This window comes from Microtus oregoni, unplaced genomic scaffold (assembly GCF_018167655.1).
Source record: "Microtus oregoni isolate MIOR12 unplaced genomic scaffold, Mior012 000105F_ref0000443, whole genome shotgun sequence".
NCBI classification, from domain to species: domain Eukaryota; kingdom Metazoa; phylum Chordata; class Mammalia; order Rodentia; family Cricetidae; genus Microtus; species Microtus oregoni.
In genome coordinates, this window is record NW_024544720.1 from 3417719 (window position 1) to 3438689 (window position 20971).

Below are 20971 nucleotides of genomic sequence, written 5' to 3' on the forward strand. Positions count from 1 at the left end.
CACATGTACTTGTGTAGCATGCCTGGCAGGAACTGGTGAAATCTGATGAGGCCCCCTTCTTTTATGAGGGTTCATCAACAGTCATCAACAGGGTGAGAAACTCTTGCAAACAGATAATAGCTAGTCTGTTGAAGATGGTGGTATAATGCTCAGAGGACTGCATTATACAACATTTGGGGGAAAATAACTTCCTCTGGCATTATTGTTCATATTTTGAAGAGCATTTCCCACTTCTGACTCAATGCTAGAGGTCTTTGTACTTTAACTAAACCTCAATTATTCTGTAATATCACATATGACAAATTTGTTTTGCCTTTTGTCAATGGTTTTCTTCTAGAGTTTTTTTGCCAATGAACTTTGGAACTTGGCACAGTTAATCTGCTTATCCACCAAAAATTCATGATGGTCCTTGGCCAAATTTTTAGTCCCCTCCAACATAGAATAAAGAAAGAATTCAGGCTTTACAAATAATGGCGAATGAGAACGTTAATATTGAACTGATAAAAGAGTACAATCCAAAATGGGGGAACTGCAGTATAGCTGGGCAGTGGTGGTACATGTCTTTAGTTCCAGCACTCTGGAGGCAGAGGCAGGAGGATCAAGGCCAGCCTGGTCTACAGATTAAGTTCCAGAAAAGACAGCACTACACCATGAGACTCTGTTTTGAAAACAACAAAGTAAATAAAATAACTGCAGTACAGAAAAACATTCACCTTAGGAAGAGAAAGGGAGGAACTGGAGCTGTAGCTCAGCCATACAACTCCTACCTGGATCCAGGAGGCCTAGACTTGGTTCTTCATCATGGGGAATGGCTCGTCAGGTGAGAAATCAGTTATCTCTACCTTCAGGAGGCAAGGATGAGGCAAAGGCAAGAGGATCAAGGCGAGGTCTGCCAGACAGAGCTACATAGCAAGACTTGCTCTCAAAATAAAGGGGTGGGAAGGACTTCTCATCTGATGCAAACTCATGAAGCCTATTTGCCTGAGTTGGGTCTCCAGAAGCCACATTGAGGCACGAGTAGTGAACGGACTCCACAAAGTTGGTTTCTGATCTCTGTTTGTGCCTACACACAAGTGCACACACACAAGTACACAATGATAAAATGTTTGAAACAAAAACAGCAACAAAAATGGGCCAGGAAGCTGTTTTGCAGGTAAATGCAGGGGCTTCCTACTAAGCCTGACACCAGAATTTGATCCCTGTAACCAACAAGGTAGAAAGCAATTTGCCCTGCTCTCCCTTTTCGCCCTAGCACTCCTGCTGTATATGTTTTCTGAGATAGAAACATTCCACCCTGGAGGAAGCTCCTTAAGCCAGAAAGTAAACAACTCAAAGTAACTTCAGGAAGTCCCCAAAACTGATCAGCTTCACTAGGCCCCTCCCGTCCAGAATAAGTAATAAAAGCAGAGAGACCCTCTCTGAAGAGCAGAGCCAAACTTCAAAGAAGACTCTCTGAGGTGAGCTGCCAAGAATACTCTGAGATCAGACCACCTGCCTGGAAGATGTTTAGTCCAACTGAGGCACATGGGCACGCTCCAGCCTGTAGCTGCTCTAGGCTGCTAGCTCTCTGAGCTGTCCCTAATGTTAGACTGCTACCGCAGTAGCCGGCTCTGCTGCTGGAACAGTTATGTCACCACCTGGGGTCAGGTGCCTTTTCCTGTCTGCATTGTGACATGTGCGCCCCTTAAAAGTGTCTGACAAGCACAGTTTGCTGTCTTGCCTCTTGCTCCTCTCTTGCCTCTTCTTTCCTCTCCTGCTTTTCTTATCTTTCTTGTTTGCACCAGACTTTTCCTTTTGGGCCAACAACCAGCTCCCAAATCATGACACGGAGACTATCATAGTTTTGAATGCTTGGCCTACTTCAGGCTCATTTCTGGCTAGCTCGTTTAATTTAAGGTAACCTGTTTCTCTTTATGTACCTTGAGGCTTTTTACTTCTTCTGTGTATTTTTTTATTGCTTCTCATGTCTGCTGGCTGGCTGCTGCCTGGCTGGTTCTGGGCATGTCCCTCTCTTTCTCTTTATTCTCTCTTCTTTCATTTCTCTCTCCTCTCAAGCCTAGATTTCTCCTCTTATTAATTCTCTCTGCCCACCAGCCTATCATTTCTCTGACTAGCTATTGACCATTCAACTCTTTATTAGACCAATCAGGTGCTTTAGGCAGGCAAGGAGAAACAAATGCAACACATCTTTACATAATCAAACATGCCTTTACACAATAAAGGAATATTCCAGAGCATAAAAAATGTGACATATCTTCATATAGTTAAAACAACATTCTACAACACCTGTTTTCTCTGTCTGTCTGTCTGTCTGTCTGCCTCTCTCATGTCCCCACTCTAAGATGGCCTTTTATTCTTCTCTTCCCTCCTTCCTCCTCCTCCAATAAACCTCTTGCACTAACTCTGTTGCTCATGTCATGTTTGCTTAGTGGCATACTTCGGCAGGGTCCACTGAAAGATACCCAGTGTGCCTTTCTTTTTATTCTTTCAACCTATACTGGGGTGGACTTTGGTTGTCTTTGTGACATTTCTGCTCCTGTAAGTGACTCCTTTAAGGAACACTAGCCTACTCAAACATGTGGCTTTGGCAGGCCTTGCCCTTCTCCCCCATTCCCTCTGCTTTGGTAAAAACCAATAGAGTTACATTCCTAAAACTAGCCCCAAGGTCTATTCCCTTATTTGGCCGCTTCCTCCTTCTGAGGCTGACTACCAAAGTCCAGAAATCAAAAGCCCCCATTAAATTAATCACCTCCTTCTAACATGGGAATTCTCCCTTTACCTTTATAAACCACCATTTGCCTCTGTGTTTCCTCTCCATTCAGAGGCAATCCTTTCTCCCTCCAGGAAAATCACCCCTTCCCTTCTCCCCACCCGCATCTCCTCTACCACAGCATCCTAGCCCATTCTAACATGGATCTCCCCTTTTCCTGCTCTTAAAAATCACTCCTGCGGCCGGGCAGTGGAGGCACACACCTTTTATTCCAGCACTCGGGAGGCAGAGGCAGGTAAGTTTGAGGCATGCCTGGTCTACAAGATCTAGTTCCAGGACAGGCACCAAAGCTACAGAGAAACCCTGCCTCAAAAAAAAAAAAAAAAAAAAAAAAAAACCGAACAAAACAAAACCCTCACACCTGCAAGGTCATTTGCTATTGTTTTTCTGTGGAAAGCAGCCACTATAACTTCTCTTCCCAGTTTAATAAAAGATCTCTCTGTGAAAACAGGTGTTTGGGTGTGGTTGTGGGGGGGAGCCCCCCGCTATGTGGGGGTGCCTCTTTCACCCATCACCCACACTCCTATAAGTAACCCTGCCAAAATTCACTGGTTCACCAAGTTGGACTTTGGAAGAATCACTGCTTTGGTCTTTGTGGGGCTCCCTATCTTGGGTGAGTAGATGTATGTATGTATGTGTTGTGTCTCCCTGGGAAAAGTTTGGTTTCTTTGGTTTTTCAAGATAGGGTTTCTCCATTTAACAGCTCTGGCTGTTCTGGAACTTGCTTTATAGACCAGGCTAGCCTCGAACTCACAGAGATCTGCCTGCCTCTGCCTCCCAGATACTGAGATTAAAGGCGTGTGTCGCCTTGGTGCAGCCATGAATTTTTTATTCTTAAGAGAGAGAAAGAAATATTTGATAATCCAAATAAAAACTTATCCAGATCAGTTTGAAGTGATTAGTGTCCACCTAAAACTAATATAAGCTACTTTTTTAAAAGTCATTTTGGCTATTATAACTGGAAGCTGTGGGGGAGCAACTGACCTCAGACCATCCTGAAGCTCAAATTATGTCAACAGGATACTACAATGCCCACCTCTATAAGTGTTGCAGTTCTGAGGGAAAAGGTACCCTGGCAGTCAAGTAGAGGAATACAAGTCATACCGCACAACAAACCTCACAAAAGATTTACTGGGAAGAACACAGGAGAGTGGCTGCCTCTGCTCCGGAGAGAAGCAGCAGAGAACTGAGAGGGAGGCAGGCTTATTTGGGGGCTCTTAGGGGCAGAACTTTTGGAGGGGAGGTATTGGTGGGATTTCAACTCCTAAGTTTGGGACAAACTCAAGGATTGATGTAATTTTTAGCCCTCGGAGTGTGCTCGGGCCCTTTTACCCTGCACCTTTTGCTCTCCTCTGCATCCACTCTCACGGAGGCTCTGCTGACATCAGGACAAAGATCACTAGAGCTCAGGACAGACGGACAGCAGTCGAATGACAGTCCTAGGAGAAAGTTCTGATTGGTTCAGCCTTGTGATCTGCCACGCCTGAAACAAAGGCTATGGCCTTCGAGTGTGTTTTCTGGCTAAATTAAGAACTGTGACTCTATCTACTGGACTTGTTAGCCACATTTGTTTTCCTCGATGACTCCAAACTTGTTTGGTTTAGGTTCTGTTTTTGAGACTGGGTCTCGTGTAGCTCAGTTGTCCTGGAACTCACTGTGTAGCTAAAGACCACCTTCAATGTCTGAGCTTTTTGCCCCTATCTCTCAAGTGCCAAGATTAGAGACATTTATATACCATCACGTCAAGTAATGTGCTGTGCTGAAGACAGCACACAGAGCCTTGTGCATGCCAGGCAAACACATTTCCAACTCAAGATGTAGTTTCCTGTACTTTCTTATAATAATAACACCCAGTTCAGGAGCTGGAGAGATGGCTCAGTGGTTAAGAACACTTTGAAAGGATCTGGGATTAATTCCCAACACTCAATGGCAGCTCACAACTGCTGTAACTCCAGTTCCAGGGCATCTGACACTCTCACACATAATACATGCAGGCAAAACACCAATGCACATAAAAAGTAGAAATACATCATTAAAAAAAAAAGACTGGTGGTAGCGGCACACACCTTTAAACCCAGCACTCAGGAGACAGAGGTAGGCAGATCTCTATGAGTTTGAGGTCAGACTTCCAGGGTTGCCAAGGCTACATAGAGAAACCCTGTATTGAAAAACAAACAGCCCCAAACAGCAACAAAAGCCCACTCATTTCTTTAAACAGGCACATTGCCCTCACTCACACACTCTCATTTCCTTACTCTCTTTTCTTTGCTGTGACCAATCTCATTAATGAAGCATATACAGTCTCTGCTACGTCACCGAGCACAGAACAATCCTACTCTCACACCCACCCTATTGCTTGCAGCAAATAGAATGTTTACTTTGTTTCATCCTGCTATCTTAACTTCAGATCACATAACAGTTTCATACTGTGAGAGGGTAAGAAATTCTTTTTTAAAAAGTTCACGGCTTCAGCAGTATCTTGCTGACCCTTGCAACATACTAAATTTAAAAAAATCAAACTCCAAAATAAAGACAAAGAAAACATGTTTGTTATTAATCTAACAACAATGCTTTTTCTTTTTCTTTTTTGGTTTTTCAAGATTGGATTTCTCTGTGTGACAGTCCTGCCTGTCTTGAAACTTGCTTTGTAGACCAGGCTGGCCTTGAACTCACAGACCTCTCTCTGCCTCTGCCTCCTGAGTGTGAATGCTGGAACTAAAGGCATGCACCACCACTGACAATGGCTTTTCAATTTAACATCTGAGAGAATTGACACTAGCATATGCATGCAATTATGCCGTGCCCACATGGCTGAGAGAGAATGAATAGGTGTCAGCTAGATTGTAAGATTACAAGCACAAACATCTGAAAAGAAGAGCTAGCTTGATGAACTACAAGACTTTAGACATTCCCGTCTTACTGAGGGGGAAAAGATGGGTCAGAAGGAAGGTGGGCCCCAAGGTGGAAAGGTTATTGTGGATTCTAAGGAGTATCTGGTGTTCAATGCTGGCATTACTGCAGTGGATGACATGACCAAGTTTTTCATTCTACTGGGGGAGACATTTGTTTGTGAATATTAATCAAGGACTGAAGGTTTATCTTGACATTACTGAAACCATCTTGAGTGGTAACTATAACAATTACCCCTGAGTCACCCTGGTCAGTTTTCCCAGCATAAAACAGACAAAATCCTGAGAGAGGTGTGTGAAGCTTTATCACCAGAGCTTGGCTTAAGAATGTGCCTGATTCTAATCTGATAGTAGCCTGAGACAGACTGCATACAGTCTGACAGGGGAGACAGACTGCGTACAGTCTGACAGGTGAAATCACTTTTACGGGGAAGAGGAGAGTTGAGATAGAGTCTACTCATGTGGTACCTGATGGTCTCAAATTTGCACCACCATGCCTAGCTCCGAAATAACCTTTACCCTATTTTATAACCTACCTATCTTCTAACCCAAATCTCAAGGACCTATGTGGTTTTTTGTTTTGTTTTGTTTTGGTTTTTGGTTTTTGGTTTTTCGACACAGGGTTTCTCTGTGGTTTTGGAGCCTGTCCTGGAACTAGCTCTTGTAGACCAGGCTGGTCTCGAACTCACAGAGATCCGCCTGCCTCTGCCTCCCGAGTGCTGGGATTAAAGGCGTGCGCCACCACTGCCCGGCTCTATGTGCTTTTCTTGATGTCCAGGCCCATGCTTCTGTTATAAGTCATCCGTAAACTGCACATTGCAATTCTGGACCTATTGCCTCCTTCTTTGGTCTCTTAGGCCCTGGGACCAGCTCCCATACATCGGGGCAGGGATGTTTTGTGGGGAATAAAAGCACTTACATCAAAGCATAATACTAGAGATACTGGATGCTGGAGAGTGCAGTAAACAGATTCAGTTTTTTTTTTTTTGTTTTCAGACACTAATTCTCCCGAGTACAGTAGATAAGTAAATAATTGTAAGACTCAAACAAATATGATAGTAAACCAGTATTATCCAAACTTCTTATGATAGTGGGAATTATCTACAGTATAATAAGAAACACATATAGATGTTGAGTAGTTACAATGTGTTTACTGCAAATAAGGAGTTGGATTGTTTTATTTAATTTCAACTAAAGTATCCACATATAATTTTTTAAGTCGAAGAACTTACTATATAATGAAGGGCTTATTTAAAACTCTGTCCTAAGAATGGCTTTCCTATTTTTAAGAAGGTGCTCAGTAGAGGATTAGTACAATTCACGTCCCCAGAGGAAAACCATTCTGTCCAAAGATCTGATTGGCTCAACTTAGTTGTCAAACCGACTAGGGACAACTTGCGGGACTAAGTTCTCTGCTTCCAGCATGTGTGTCCCAAGGATCAAACCTAAGTCTTAGAGGTTCTCTCAGAACTCCCATAAATGGTTTTAACGTTTGTGAATCCTCCTGCAGACGTCTTCCACCAGCCATCACGCATTCAGAAGGCGCAAAGCACTCCTCCCGTCGCTAGGGGCCGCTGTCGCTCTCCCGGCCGCCGGAAGGCAGCGCGGCTTCCGCGTTTTTCGCCGCGCATCCGCAGCCCTCCGCGCGCTCTTCCGGCCATTCATACGGCTTGTCTGGGAGTCTTTGGGGCCTGAATTCCGTGTCCGGAGGGAGGCTGCAGCGCTAGGATGAAGCTCGTGAGGTGAGGAGGCTCCCCAGGCGGGGCGAGGGCGGCGGGAACAAGGTTTGGGCGGGCTCGGAGAGTCGGGCTTCTTTGCTCGCAGGGAGGCGGGAAAGCCGCGTGCGCGCGGCCTGCTAACGGCCTCCGCCCGCCCGCCCGCCCTTCTCGTTGCCGCGGGAGCTCGGGCGAGAGGTCTGCGCGTCCCTGCCCCGCGGCTCTTCCCGGAATGGAGAGACCCAACCGCCACTGCCCACCTCCAGTGCCCCGGCTTAAACCGAGCGGTGACCGGTTTTCCTAACAAGTCGGGCTCCTTGCACCGAAGAGAACTAGCATGGCTTTCTTTTCAGATAACGATGCCGACTTGCTAGACGCTTTAGATTAAGTTGTCCTTTATTTTGGACCGGTTATCCGAACAGTGTAACGGCTTTCGATTCACGAAAGATCATGTTCCGGGGTGGGACAGAAATTAACAAGTTACTTTCGCCCTATTGCACAGATTGTGTCGGTTAGTGGAGCCTTGTTTGCTGGTGTGATTACTTCCAAACTAAATAGACTTGAGGCCAAACCTGAAACGGCATAATACCTAAGCCAGTGGTAAGAAATACTTAGTTTCTTCAGTCAAGAACTGTTTTACCCGACCAGACTGCCGTTGGCCATCTCTTAAAGTAGTTGTACAGTAATCAAGAAATTATCTTATGGCGGGGGGGTGTTTGGAGACAGCGTTTCTTTGTGTAGCCCTGGCGTCCTGGAACTCACTCTGTAGACCAGACTGGCCTCGAGCTCACTGAGATCCGTCTACCTCTGCCTCCTGAGTGCTAGGATTTAAGGCGTGCGCCACCAAGCCAGGCTACAAGATTGCGTTCTTTGCTGTTTAATGATGGAGGCAAAATAAATTATTTCTGCTCTTTTTGAAATAGTAACTACTCTGTTCTGGGGGAGTTGGTACAGAAGGCATTTAAGGTTAAAAATAAGTAAAACTCCACCGGCTCTGGGGATGGTGCCCAGAGAGCTTCCAGTAACCATTTCTGCCTCTGAGCTACAGCCCCAGACAATTCGTGTTTGGACTATAATGTTAGGTAGAAAGGCTCAGAGTTTAAAGTTCGCTCTTGCCATTTCCATACTGCCTAATGTATTTGCAGGAACTTAACGGTTTCTCATTTAAAGATTCTGTTAGGATAAATTTGCTTTAAGGCGGTGGTTCCACCTAGACCTCCAGGCAGCATCCTAGGCACGTTCTCACTCTGCTACTGGTGGAATTATTTTTTTCCCTTCAAGACAGGGTTCCCCCTGGCTAACCTCTAACCTCTGCTGTCCTGGAACTCTGTAGACCAGGCTGGCCTCGAACTCAGAAATCCACTTGCCTCTGCCTCCCAAATGCTGGGATTAAAGGCTTGACAGCCTCTCCTGCTGATGTGAGAGCGCCAGATCCCATTACAGATGGTTGTGAGCCACCATGTGATTGCTGGGAATTGAACTCAGGACCCCTGGAAGAGTAGCTGGTGTTCTCAGCCGCTGAGCCATCTCTCCAGCCTTGATGTGATTTTTTTTTTAATGGTTTGTCTTGAATCCTAATTTTTGTAGTGCACAATATAGACATTTCTTATAGGAGAATGTGAAGATGGTTGTTTTGATGAGTGTGCATTTTCAGCGGGCTTTCTCGCTTGTGCCTCAGTTAGTGGGACTGCAGTCATCCTTTGTCCCATTGCCTCCTCGCTCAAACCTGGGAAGTGGGCTTTTTTGGTTACTTTTCTCCTAATCTGCCTGTCATCTGTCAAATTGCCAATTTTTCTATTTTTCTGAATGAAAATACCTCTCACCATGTCTTTGGTTTTCTGATCAAATAGTGAGAATTTAGATACTAAAAGGACCCCATGTACCTGACTGTTTGATGTCCCACTTGCATTAAAAAGAGAATTCCAGCCCAGCGGTGGTGGCGCACACCTTTAATCCCAGCACTCTGGAGGTAGAGGCAGGCGATCTCTGTGAGTTTCGAGGCCAGCCTGGTCCACATAGTGAGTCCCAGGACAGCCAGGGCTACACAGAGAAACCCTGGGGTGAGGGTGGGAGAATTGGAATCCCAGCATTGGGGAGGCAGAGTCTGAGTTAAGGCTAGCCTCATCTACAGATTGATGAGTGTGAGTCTGAGTTAGAGGCTAGCCTCATCTACAGATTGATGAGTGTGCATTCCACAGAGAAACCCTGTCTCAAAACAACAGCAATAATAAGAAAATTCACACAATGAAGGATTCACTGGAAAATTGAGACCCTGGAAGTCACTGTGTACCCCATGCTGACTTCAGATTTCTGAATCATCCTGCCTCAGCCTCCTGAGTAACTAAGATTACAAGTCTGTGTCTAGATTTGTAATCTTAAGGAAATTCTTTAGCAGAATATTATCTCTAAGAAAGGATCCTTTTTCCACATACCCTTTCTTTCTGAAACAGTTCCTCTTGCTGTTCTGTTTTGTTTTTCGAGGCAAGGTTTGAAGCTTTCATGGAACTCTCTCTGTAGACCAGGCTGGCCTCCAATTCACAGAGATATACCAGCCTCTGCCTCCCTGGGTGCTGGGGTTATAGGAGTGCACCATCACTGCCTATTCCAGTTCCTGCTTCTTGAGTGCTGGGATTAATTAAAGATCTTTGCCCCCATGCTTAACAAAGTAATTTTTAAGGTTGGATTCCTTTAGTTGCTGAAACATTCAACCCATGCTCAGTGTAAATTATAATTCACTGTTGCCTATAGAAAGGCCCTGCTACTTACTTCCATAGTAGAATGGTGGGGAGAATAGGATGGTAATATTACTTGTGCAGTTTAGTGTAGTGGACACTGTAGTAGTTTACAAAGGATATTGAAAAAAAAGTAAGATAATTTAGAAAATATGAATATGAAGTGTTGTTAGATGATACTGTATGATTATCGTTGCATGGCCATTTGGCTAAAATAAAGCATGGGTGATGGTGTAGAATTATTTCACTGCATGTAATTGTGGTGTTGTAAACTATAGATTAGAAAGTCTGAACATGAAGTGTCTGCCAGGTGCTGCAGTGTTCTCGGTTGTGGAGTTAGGGTTGCTGTGGGAGAATGTCCTCATCAATGCCAGCACCCTTCTTTCAGATGGGTAAGGTGAAAGTGTAAATACTGAAGAGAAAGAACAGAGAGGCAACATTTTGATAGTTTGTGACCTCTTCAATTTTATTCATTTGCAGTATAGCATGATAAAAAAAATTAGGGCAGAGGAAGAGTAGATGAAATGAAAGACACACAGGTTAAAAAAAAAAGACACACAGGTTATTCACCATGTATTGAAAAGACCCCTGTCAAGGGGAGAGTTATAAAGGAAGTTTTTTTTTTCCGGAGGTTTACATTTCTAAATCTATAAAAGGAGAAAATGCTTTTGCAGCTCTACTATGGGAAACACCATCTTAAAAGTCTGAGCTACAAAAGGCTCGTACCAGAATAAAATGGAAAGAAAAAGCCAGAAGGCTGGAGAAATGGCTCAGGTTAAGAGCACTGGTTGTTCTTCCATAGGATCTAAGTTCAGTTCCCAGACCCACAGCTGCCTGTAACTGCAGTTCTGGGAACCTAGGGACCTCTTCCAGACATAGGCGCCAGACATGTGTTGCACACATACACCACACAGGCAAAACATTCATACTGTATTATATATAAATATAATTTTTGTTTGTTTTTCTTTCTCTCTGTAGCCATGGCTGTTCTGGAACTTGCTCTGTAGACCAGGCTGGCCTCAAACTTACAGAGATCCAATCACCTCTGTCTCCCGAGTGCTGGGAGTAAAGGCATGTACTACTACCTTGCTTAAATAACATTTTTTTAAAAATATTTATTTATTTATTTATTATGTATACAGTATACAATATTCTGTCTGTATGTAAATAACATTTTTTAAGGAAAAGAAAAAGCCAGGCGTGGTGATATGTGATTGGAAATTGTAGTCAAATGTGTCATGGACTGATAAAAGCTCAAACTGATGGAGAGTGTGTGAATAATCAATTCACAAAAGAAATACACATTCTATATTCATTAAAGGTACTAAATCTCAGGCAAATTGCCACTATCTCTCCTTCTTTCCTCCTCTTTCCTTTGTTTTTATTATTGTTGTTGTTGTTATTATCTAGATTTATGTGTATGCATCACATATTTGTCTGATGTTTATGGAGTAGTTACAGACAGTTGTAAGGTGGCATGTGGGTTCTGGGGACCTAACCGGGGTCCTCTGGGATAAGCAGCCAATGCTCTTGACTAGTTGCAAAGCCATCTCTCTAGCCTCTTCTTTGAAACAGTCTCATTTGGCCAGGCTGTATAGCTAAGCCCTTGAATTCCTGTTCCTTCTACCCTCATTTCCCAAGTATTAGGATTACAAGCATACATATTTCCTAGCTTTGCTCATTAGAAAATAAATTATTACTATTCTTTGTGTTCTTGCACACAAGAGGTGTACATGTACATTACAAGACAATTTGGGGGAGTTTATTTTGCCTTCCACCAGGGTCCCAGAGATTAAAACTCAGGTCCTCAACCTGTATAGCAAGTGCTTTTGCCTGCTGAGCCATCCTGCCAACCCTGCTTGGTATTTGAATTCATTAGTTTTGTTATTGATGATTGTTGTTTTTGAGGCAGGATCTCGATATATAGCCTTGGCTGGCTTGGTGCTCACTTTGTAGACCAGGCTGGCATTGAACAGATCCACCAGCCTCTGCCTTCCTGTTGAAATTAAAGGTTGCCACCATGCCTGGTTCAATTTTTTTTTTTAAGATAATTATCAGGGTACTGGTGGTGCACACCTTTAATCCCAGCCTTTGGGAGGCATAGGCAGGCAGATCTCCATGAATTCCAGGACAACCAAGGCTATGAAGAGAAACCCTGTCTAGGGGGCAAGAAAGATTACAATTATTTGTGTGGAGGGTTGGCATTACTGTGTGTACAAAGGTCAAAGGACCCTAGGGGGAGTCAATTCTCTCCATCATTTTGGCTCCAGGGATCAAACTTGGATCGTCAGGCTCTGCAGCAAGTGCTTTACCCTCCGAGCCATCTTGCTATGTATGTCCTTCACTCTCTTTTTGCATAGATAGAAAATAGGAAGATTGGTTATTGATATTGGTGAGTGTTTGCATAAATGAGTTTGTAATGTTGAAAACGTTCACAGTGAGATAATTGGTATTTCCATATAGTAGACTGCTATCTAACTCTTGGGATATTTGTTTTTAAGGAATCATCTCTAGTGTAAACTGCTAAATAAGGTCTAAGTGTTAGGATGCTATTGAAGAATGGCCTACTTTGTGTGAAGTCAGATCTTACATGTGTGCCTATGAGTTATAAGAATATCCCTAGTCACCAAGAATGCAGGGAGAGAAAAGAGGTTCTTTATCTCTGCCATGTAACCTTATGCTACTAGTGATAAGTCTTATTTTTTGTGGCTTAAAATTAGTCTAGAATCTTTTATTTTTTTAAATTTATTCATTTATTATGTATACAATATTCTGTCTCTGTGTATGCCTGAAGGCCAGAAGAGGGCACCAGACCTCATTACAGATGGTTGTAAGCCACCATGTGGTTGCTGGGATTTGAACTCAGGACCTTTGAAAGAGCAGGCAATGCTCTTAACCTCTGAGCCATCTCTCCAGCCCAGTCTAGGATCTTTTTGTTAAGATAGTATCTCACTTGCTGTATAGACCAGGCTGGACTCCATTTCACAGAGACTTAGCTGCCTCTGCCTCCCAAGTGCTGGAATTAAAGGCAAGCCCACCACACCTGATACTACTCCAGGATCTTGAATGTCTTCATTTGAGGTGGTTTTCTAGCAGTTTACAGTATTTTCTAGTCCAGAGCTCAGAACGGTTTTGAACCTGGTTCAACACAGAATCACAGACTCAAGCATGAACTTTGTAGATGACATTATTGTGTCAGATATACATTTGAATACTCTTATAGTCCATGGGCTGTGGTTTGGACACCCCCAATTCTTCATCCAGTGTGGTCCAAAGAAGCCAAAAAGGTAGGCACACCTGTAGTAGACAGATGCTAGATGACAGCTTATTACTTCATTCCTTTATAAGTTTGAGAGTTTAGTTCAGGAAAGTTAAATACACTATATTATTAATATGAATTGTTAAAATATGTTTATGTGTATGAGTGTTTTATCTGCATGAATGTAGTGCACCAGAGCTTGCCTGATGCCTGTGAACATCAAAATAGGGCTCCAGGCCCCTGGGACCTGGTGGTTTTAAGCTTTCATGTGGGTTCTGGGACTTAAACTGGGTCCTCTGCAAGAGTAACAAGTGCTCTTAGTTCTGGTCAAGTGTCCAGATCCCATACGAATTGTTGCAGTATCATTTTGAAGGTTTTGAACTCTAGCAATTTCACCCTACCAGCTTCACAAAAAGACTTCTAAATGTTACAGGTAAAATTCAGTACTTTTTATTTTATAGATTTTTGATGAAATTGAGTCATGAAACCGTAACCATTGAATTGAAGAATGGAACACAAGTCCATGGAACAATCACAGGTGAGGATATATTCTTGTGCTACAACCAAACCACATTGCCAGGTGCTTTTGTTTTTATAGCTTGTATACCTTTGCTTGTGTGTGTTCTTCTCCATAAAATGTTGCTTCTTTCAAAACACTTCTGAGACTTTACACTTTTATTATGTTTGTGTTTCACATTTGACTAATTTTTTTATTACTGTTACTATATATGTATGATTGATTTCATTATGGTATTTTCATACAACTGTATTTTTATCTTTTATTGTCCTCTCCTCTTCCGCTACTGCTTTCTTATTCCCACCTATTCATCCTCCATGTGCCAGTCTTTATTTTTTACTGACCCACTGAGTTTTGGAACAATTTCTTAGCTAATAGTAGGCATTCCAAAAGTTTTTTAAGTGATTATTTAAAGAAAGAAAATAATATCTTAATATGTGTTCATATTCTCATGTAAGTCTAGTGTTTTAGTAAACAAAGATGTAATGGGATGTCATTTTATGGTTATTCTCGGACTTGATGGTACCAATTGTGAATGGAACTTGCCTATTAAGTTTTGTATGGTATGGCACCATATCTAAGGAAGTACAGCTGCTACCCTTGTTAAAGTGTCCTGAGTAGTGATTTGGTCTACTTCCTGCAGAACACAGTTGGGCGTTGTGGAAGAGCTGGGGTGGGTTTTGTTGTGGTAGTGTTCCCTCCGCCCTCTATTTCTAGGTAGTCTTATGTATTCTAGAACTACTCTCAAACTCTCTGTGTATGGTTAAGGATGGCCTTGTTTTCCTGCCTCTAGCTCCTGGGTGCTGGGATTATAAGTGTACACAGCACACCTCTTTTATTTGGCAATGGGGGTTGAAACCAGGGCTTCATATCTAACAGCTGAGCTATCCCCAGCCCCCAGAATGGCAATCTTGCTCTTTTTTTTTTTTGTCAAAATCTAATGATAAAAGCTCTACTATTAAAAAAAAACAAACAAAAACACAAGTTTCACCATATACATAATAGGTGCTTAGAAATGGATGTCCCAGGAGGAAGGTTTCAATAAACTGGGAGGACAAAATTTAGTAAAGATCTTATTCCCTCTAGTGGACAGTCACTGTTGAGACTTCAGTATCTTATATGAACACACACACACTTATACACTCAGCTCAGTCATCACAGTGTGCTATATGCCATGAAGGTAGTGAGAGACTAATTAATGTCTTAATGTGTAGGTCTTAGAACATAAGAGATCGTAAGTCTCTCTGCTTCTCCTTGCCTACATAAATCAGTGTCCCTAGGAGGCAGAGGAGGTGGAATATATCGAGGCTATATCATAGGAAGGGGAAAGGATTTGTTGGTCCTTTTTTTTTTCCTAAGACAGAATTTCTCTGTGTAACCCTGGCTGTCCTGGAACTTGATCTGTAGACCATGTTTGCCTTGAACTCAAAGATGCACCTGTCCCTGCCTCCTGAGTACTGAGAGTAAAGGCCAACGTTCCCATTTCCCAACCCTCTTCTTGTTTGTTTTCTTTTTTTTTCTTTTCTTTTTCTTTTTTTTTTTTTTGATTTTCAAGACAGGGTTTCTCCGTAGCTTTATGGTTCCTGTCCTGGAACTAGCTCTTCTAGACCAGGCTGGCCTTGAACTCACAGAGATCCTCCTGCCTCTGCCTCCCAAGTGCTGGGATTAAATGCATGCATCACCACTACCCAGCAAAAAAAAATTTTTTTTAAATAAATAAATAGACATGTTAAGCTGGTTGAGGTGTTGGTTGCCTGTAAACCAAGTAAGCACTAGGGAGACTTAGACAGGAGAATCACAAGTCTGAGGTCAGCCTGGGGTGCAAAGATAGACTTTGTCTTAGGAAGGTAGGGGAGGAGTTCCTAGAGACAGGTGAAAAATAGCATAGGTCTTTAAAAAGAAAGTTGAACATGGTTGATAGAATGTTGGATAAGGAAAATTATGGAGACAGCGGGAGAATTGTGCCACAAACACTATCTAATCCTGGGACAAGAATTCCGTTTTGAAAGTAGTGGGCTTAAGACATACGCAATATTCACGTTCCTTCACAGCTTGCTATATTTCATTTCCTTTGTCTACCAGATAGGTTCTTTGTAGTCCAGCTCTCCTTGAACTCGTGGCACTCCTCCTGCCTCAGCCCCTTGAATGCTGAGATTCCAGGCATGACTTAAGCATACCATCATGCATCCTATTCAGTGCACGTACTTAGCCTGCACAGTAGTAACCATGGCTAGGAAGGGGCTTTATAAAGGAGCAGTTACTGGTTTATATTGCATCCCCCCATTGTGCATGTGACTAACAGATTAGATAACTTTTTTAATTTAAGGATTTATTTTTTTTTTATACAGTGTTCTGTCTGCAGGCATGCCTGCATGCCGGAAGAGGGCATCAGATCTCATTATAGATGGTTGTGAGCCGTCATTTGGTTGCTGGGAATTGAATGTAAGACCTCTTCTTCCAGAGGTTTTACATTCTTAACCTCTGAGCCATCTCTCTAGCCTCCAGATAATACTCTACAGGATTATTTCAACTGTGGCAAGATAGATTGCCTTCTGGTAATTGTTCTGTTTTCCTCCTTAGGTGTAGATGTTAGCATGAATACACATCTTAAAGCTGTGAAAATGACCCTGAAGAACAGAGAACCTGTACAGTTGGAAACATTGAGTATCCGAGGAAACAACATTCGATACTTTATTCTACCAGACAGCTTACCTCTTGATACATTACTTGTGGATGTTGAGCCTAAGGTGAAGTCTAAGAAGAGAGAAGCTGGTAAGTGTGAAGGTGTTTTGTGTATAGTGTATTTAAATCTTAATTCACTGTTGAAAATACCTTTGTGAACAACAAGGGTGTTTTGTTGCTTGGAACATCTTATACTTATGAGTGCATGTGACAGCTTCTGAAGTTGCTGTGGAGACAGGTCAGCCATGCCGTTCTTATGTAATCTCAGCATTCAAGAGGCTGAGACAGGAGGAGTGCCACAAGTTCAAGGAGAGCTGGACTACAGAGAAAGAACCTATCTGGTAGACAAAGGAAATATATAACAAGCTGTGAAGGAATGTGAATATTGTGTATACCTTAAGTTCACTACTTTCAAAACGAAATTCTTGTCCCAGGATCGGATAGTGTTTGTGGCACAGTTCTCCCGCTGTCCCCATAATTTTCCTTATCCGTCATTCTATCAAGCTGTGTTCAACTTTTTTTTTTGGAGGCTGGCGGCACAGCTGCCTCTTCTTATTTTAGATACTTTGTGAAAATTCATTGTGAATCTTCTTGCCCATACAGCTAAGAAAACGTTAAATTTTGTTGACTTATTGGCTGATTCTCTTGTCTTTGTGCCTTCTCATTCTAGCTTCTGCTGTCAGTTGGCACAGACTTTATCTCAAGCCTCCCTTCAGTTTTCATAAGCTCCTGTTGCTGTTGTCTTAGGGTTTTATTCTTTTTTTCTTTTTTCTCTTTTTTTAGGGGGCGGGGTTTGGTTTGGGTTTTTGAGACAGGGTTTCTCTGTAGCTTTGGAGCCTGTCTTGGCATTCACTCTGTAGAACAGGCTGGCCTTGAACTCAAGAGATCCACCTGCCTCTGCCTCTTGAGTCCTAGGATTAAAGGTGTGCACAGCCACCACCTGGCTTTTCTTAGGGTTTCTGTTGCTGTGAAGAGACACCATGACCGCAGCTCTTATAAAAGAAGCACATTTAATTGGGGTGGCTTACATTTTTAGAGGTTTAGTCCATTATCATCATGGTGGGACATGGCAGGATGTAAACAGACATGGTGCTGGCTATATATCTTGATCAGAAGGCAACATGAAGTGAACTGTCTCACTGGCTGTGGCTGAACTTACTTGAGACCTCAGAGCCCGCCTCTACAGGGACACACTTCCTCCAACAAAACTGTACCCACTCCAGCAAGGCCACACTTACTATTAATGCCATTCCCTTTGGGGGACATTTTCTTTCAAACCACCACACTCATTGTTTTTATTGTGTTATTATTTTGCAGGCACACATGGGGAGGGAGGTATGGAGACAGGGTTTCTCTTTGTAGCCCTGGCTGTACTAGAACTTGCTCTGTTGACTGGGCTGGCATTGAGCTCACAGCGATCTGCCTCCAGAATGCTGGGATAAAAGACATGTGCCACTACTGCTTGACGTTAGTTTTACTTTCGTTAACTTTATTTATAATTTTCTTGCACATATACATAATATCTTGATCAGCTCTTGAACCTCTTCTCCCATATACCCCAACTTCATGTTAGATTGTGTGTGTATATGGTATAGGACTGTTCTACCTCAATTTTTCTTTGAGAAGTTTTTAGTATTTTGTCATTGTTAGTTTTCTCTGATTGCTTTCTTTTTCCTTTTCTCTTTTTTCTTTTTTTTCTGATGTAGCTCACCTGATCTCAGATTAACTGTAGTGAAAAGTAACTTGGAACTCTTACTCCTGCCTCCACTTCCCAAGAGCTAGGATTAGAACTGTTCACCATCCTGGTTTATGTGGTACTAGTGATCAAAAGCAAGGACTGGTGCATGCTAGGCAGGCACTCTACAAACTGAGCTACATCTTTAGCCCTGTTTTCTCTGATTTCTCTTCTATTTGATATGTGTGTGTGTGTGTGTGTGTGTGTGTGTGTCCCATTACACACACAGGGTTTCTCTGTATAGCCTGACTGTCCTGGAACTTGCTCCGTAGTCCAGGATGGCCTCAAACTCAAAGAGATCCTCTTGCCTCTGCCTCCCAAATACTAGGATTAAAGAAATATACCACCTCTGCTGGTGTATTTTTATTTTTAAAGACACTTGGATTTTCTTTGCCTGGAGATGGCTCAGAGAGTAAAATTACTTGCCATGCAAGCCTCGTTACCTGAGTTTAATCCCAAACCTGCACTGAAAAGAAAAAAACATCTCCCAAAAGTTTTACTCTGCCTTCCACTTGTGCAATATGGCACGCTCTCAAGTATGCACATACATACACATAACATATGACATATACACATGTGATAGTAAAACTAATAATTTTAATTCATTAAGAACTAACATTGGAGAATTAAACCTATAATCTCGTCCATAAAAGATAAGCCTCTACTATTTTATTACATTCCCATCATTTTGTTTTCTTATTTTTACATTTAGTTATTTACGTGTGTATGCAGGTGCCTGAGAGTATGGGCACATATGTATGGTGATGTGTGTTTGGAAGTGAGGACAACTTGCAGGAGTCAGCATGCCTTTCACCATGTTGGTCTTGGGGATTGAACTTCAGTTAGCAGGCGTTGCAGCAAATACTACCTACTGAGCCATCTAGCCTTGAACTTGTGACCCTCTGCTCAACCTCCCTAAGTAACTGCCCCCCCCCCCCAACAGGGTTTCTCTGTAGCTTTGGAGCCTGACCTAGAACTAGCTCTTGTAGGACAGGCTGGCCTCAAACTCACAGAGATCCTCCTGCCTCTGCTTCCCAAGTGCTGGGATTAAAGGTGGGTGTCACCACCGCCCGGCAGGGCCATTGTTTCATAGATGTTTAATATGCTGACTTTGAGGTGGTTTTTGTTTTGTTTTGTTTTGCCTTTTGCCCAAAGATGCACTTGTGTTGTAGCCTGCTAGAATTAGTTATAGCACTACAAAAGCTCTTGGGGTTATCATTCTTTTTCTCGTTTAAAAAATTGTAATACGTAGCTTAAGAAACACTGATTCCATCTGTCCCTTTAAATCCCTCGCCTTGTACCGTTTTTCTAAATCTTAAGCCTTTTTGTGTTGTGTTTTGGTTCCCTCTACTTTTTCTTTCCCACCTACTTGACAAAGTAGTGAAAAACTTTACAGGATGCGTCCACATTTGTTCAGCCTTGTGTCATAGCATTCTTTGTATCTAAAGATCCCGTTTCTCTAGAAGCAATTTCTTTACTAAGTGCGCACCTATGATCCCAGCACTTGAGAGGCAGAGGCAGGCTCTTTTAGTTTGAGGCCAGCCTGGTCTACAGAGTAAGAACCAGATCAGCCAGAACTAGAAGAGACTGTCTAATTAGGGTTTCCATTGCTGTGAAGAAACACCATGACCACTGCAACTCTTACAGAGGAAAACATTTATTTGGGGTGACTTACATTTTCAGAGTTCAGTCCATTTTCATCATGATGTACAGACATTTTGCTAGAGAAGTAGCTGAGTGTCCTGCATCTGGACTTGTAGGCAACAGGAGTGGTGAGACATTGGGCGTGGCTTAAGATCTTTTGAGACCTTAAAGCTTGTCTCCACGGTGGTGACATACTTCATCCAGAAAGGCCACATCTACTCCAGCAAAGCCACACCTCTTAATAATAGTGAGACTCCTTTTGGGGGCCATTTTCTTTCAGACCACCACAGAGACCATATCCTAAAATGAACGGGTGGGTGACTTTACAGGCTCAGTGATAGGCCACTTGCCTGACCTTTCTGCGTGAGGCCCTGGGTTTGATCTGACTACCAGGGGGGAATAGACAGATCTTAAAATCTTAGTCTGAGTACATCAAGCAGGTACACTGGTTTGTCTTTCTGTTTTGTTTTTGTTTTGTCTTTTGTCCTCATAATGTTAAGGATATATGGCTGTGGGTTAAAGTACTAAGTTATGGTTGAACCAAACAACTTTTCAGGCTCTGTTGTTATTAGATTGTCATTTGGTATAATGTACTTGGGGTTTGTTGATTTTGGGCTAACTTGCTTGGCTTCTATTCTAGCATAGGGTATAAATCGTCCCCCTGCTGGCACTTTTTGGTTTTACACGGTAGTAGTGGTGTTTTAAGAGGTGTGGATAGTAAAGGGGTAAGCCTGTGTGGTAGCTGGGCACTGACTATTGAAGAGAATTTCACCTGCTTTAACTTTTTCCCCAGTTGCAGGACGAGGTCGAGGCCGAGGTAGAGGAAGAGGACGTGGTCGCGGCAGAGGAAGAGGGGGTCCTAGGCGATAATGTCTTTCAAGATTACTTCCAAAGTGATATGGAATTGGGGGATATTTTTTGTACAGGTTTTGTTTGTCAGTTTTTAATAAACTTAAGTGTGGGATGAAGTTTTCTGCTGATTATCAAATCAAAGTTAAAATGTCTCCT

At 42.7% G+C, this 20971-nt stretch overlaps 1 protein-coding gene across 1 annotated transcript; it reads left to right on the top strand.

The window, feature by feature from the left end:
* Nucleotides 1-7291: 7291 nt before the first annotated feature.
* On the top strand, nucleotides 7292-20931 carry LOC121443374 (small nuclear ribonucleoprotein Sm D1). The gene is made up of 4 exons (XM_041645121.1): nucleotides 7292-7421; nucleotides 13847-13923; nucleotides 16483-16674; nucleotides 20757-20931. The coding sequence occupies exons 1-4, from the start codon at nucleotides 7408-7410 to the stop codon at nucleotides 20831-20833; spliced, it is 360 nt and encodes a 119-aa protein (XP_041501055.1). The 5' UTR covers nucleotides 7292-7407; the 3' UTR covers nucleotides 20834-20931.
* Nucleotides 20932-20971: the final 40 nt, after the last annotated feature.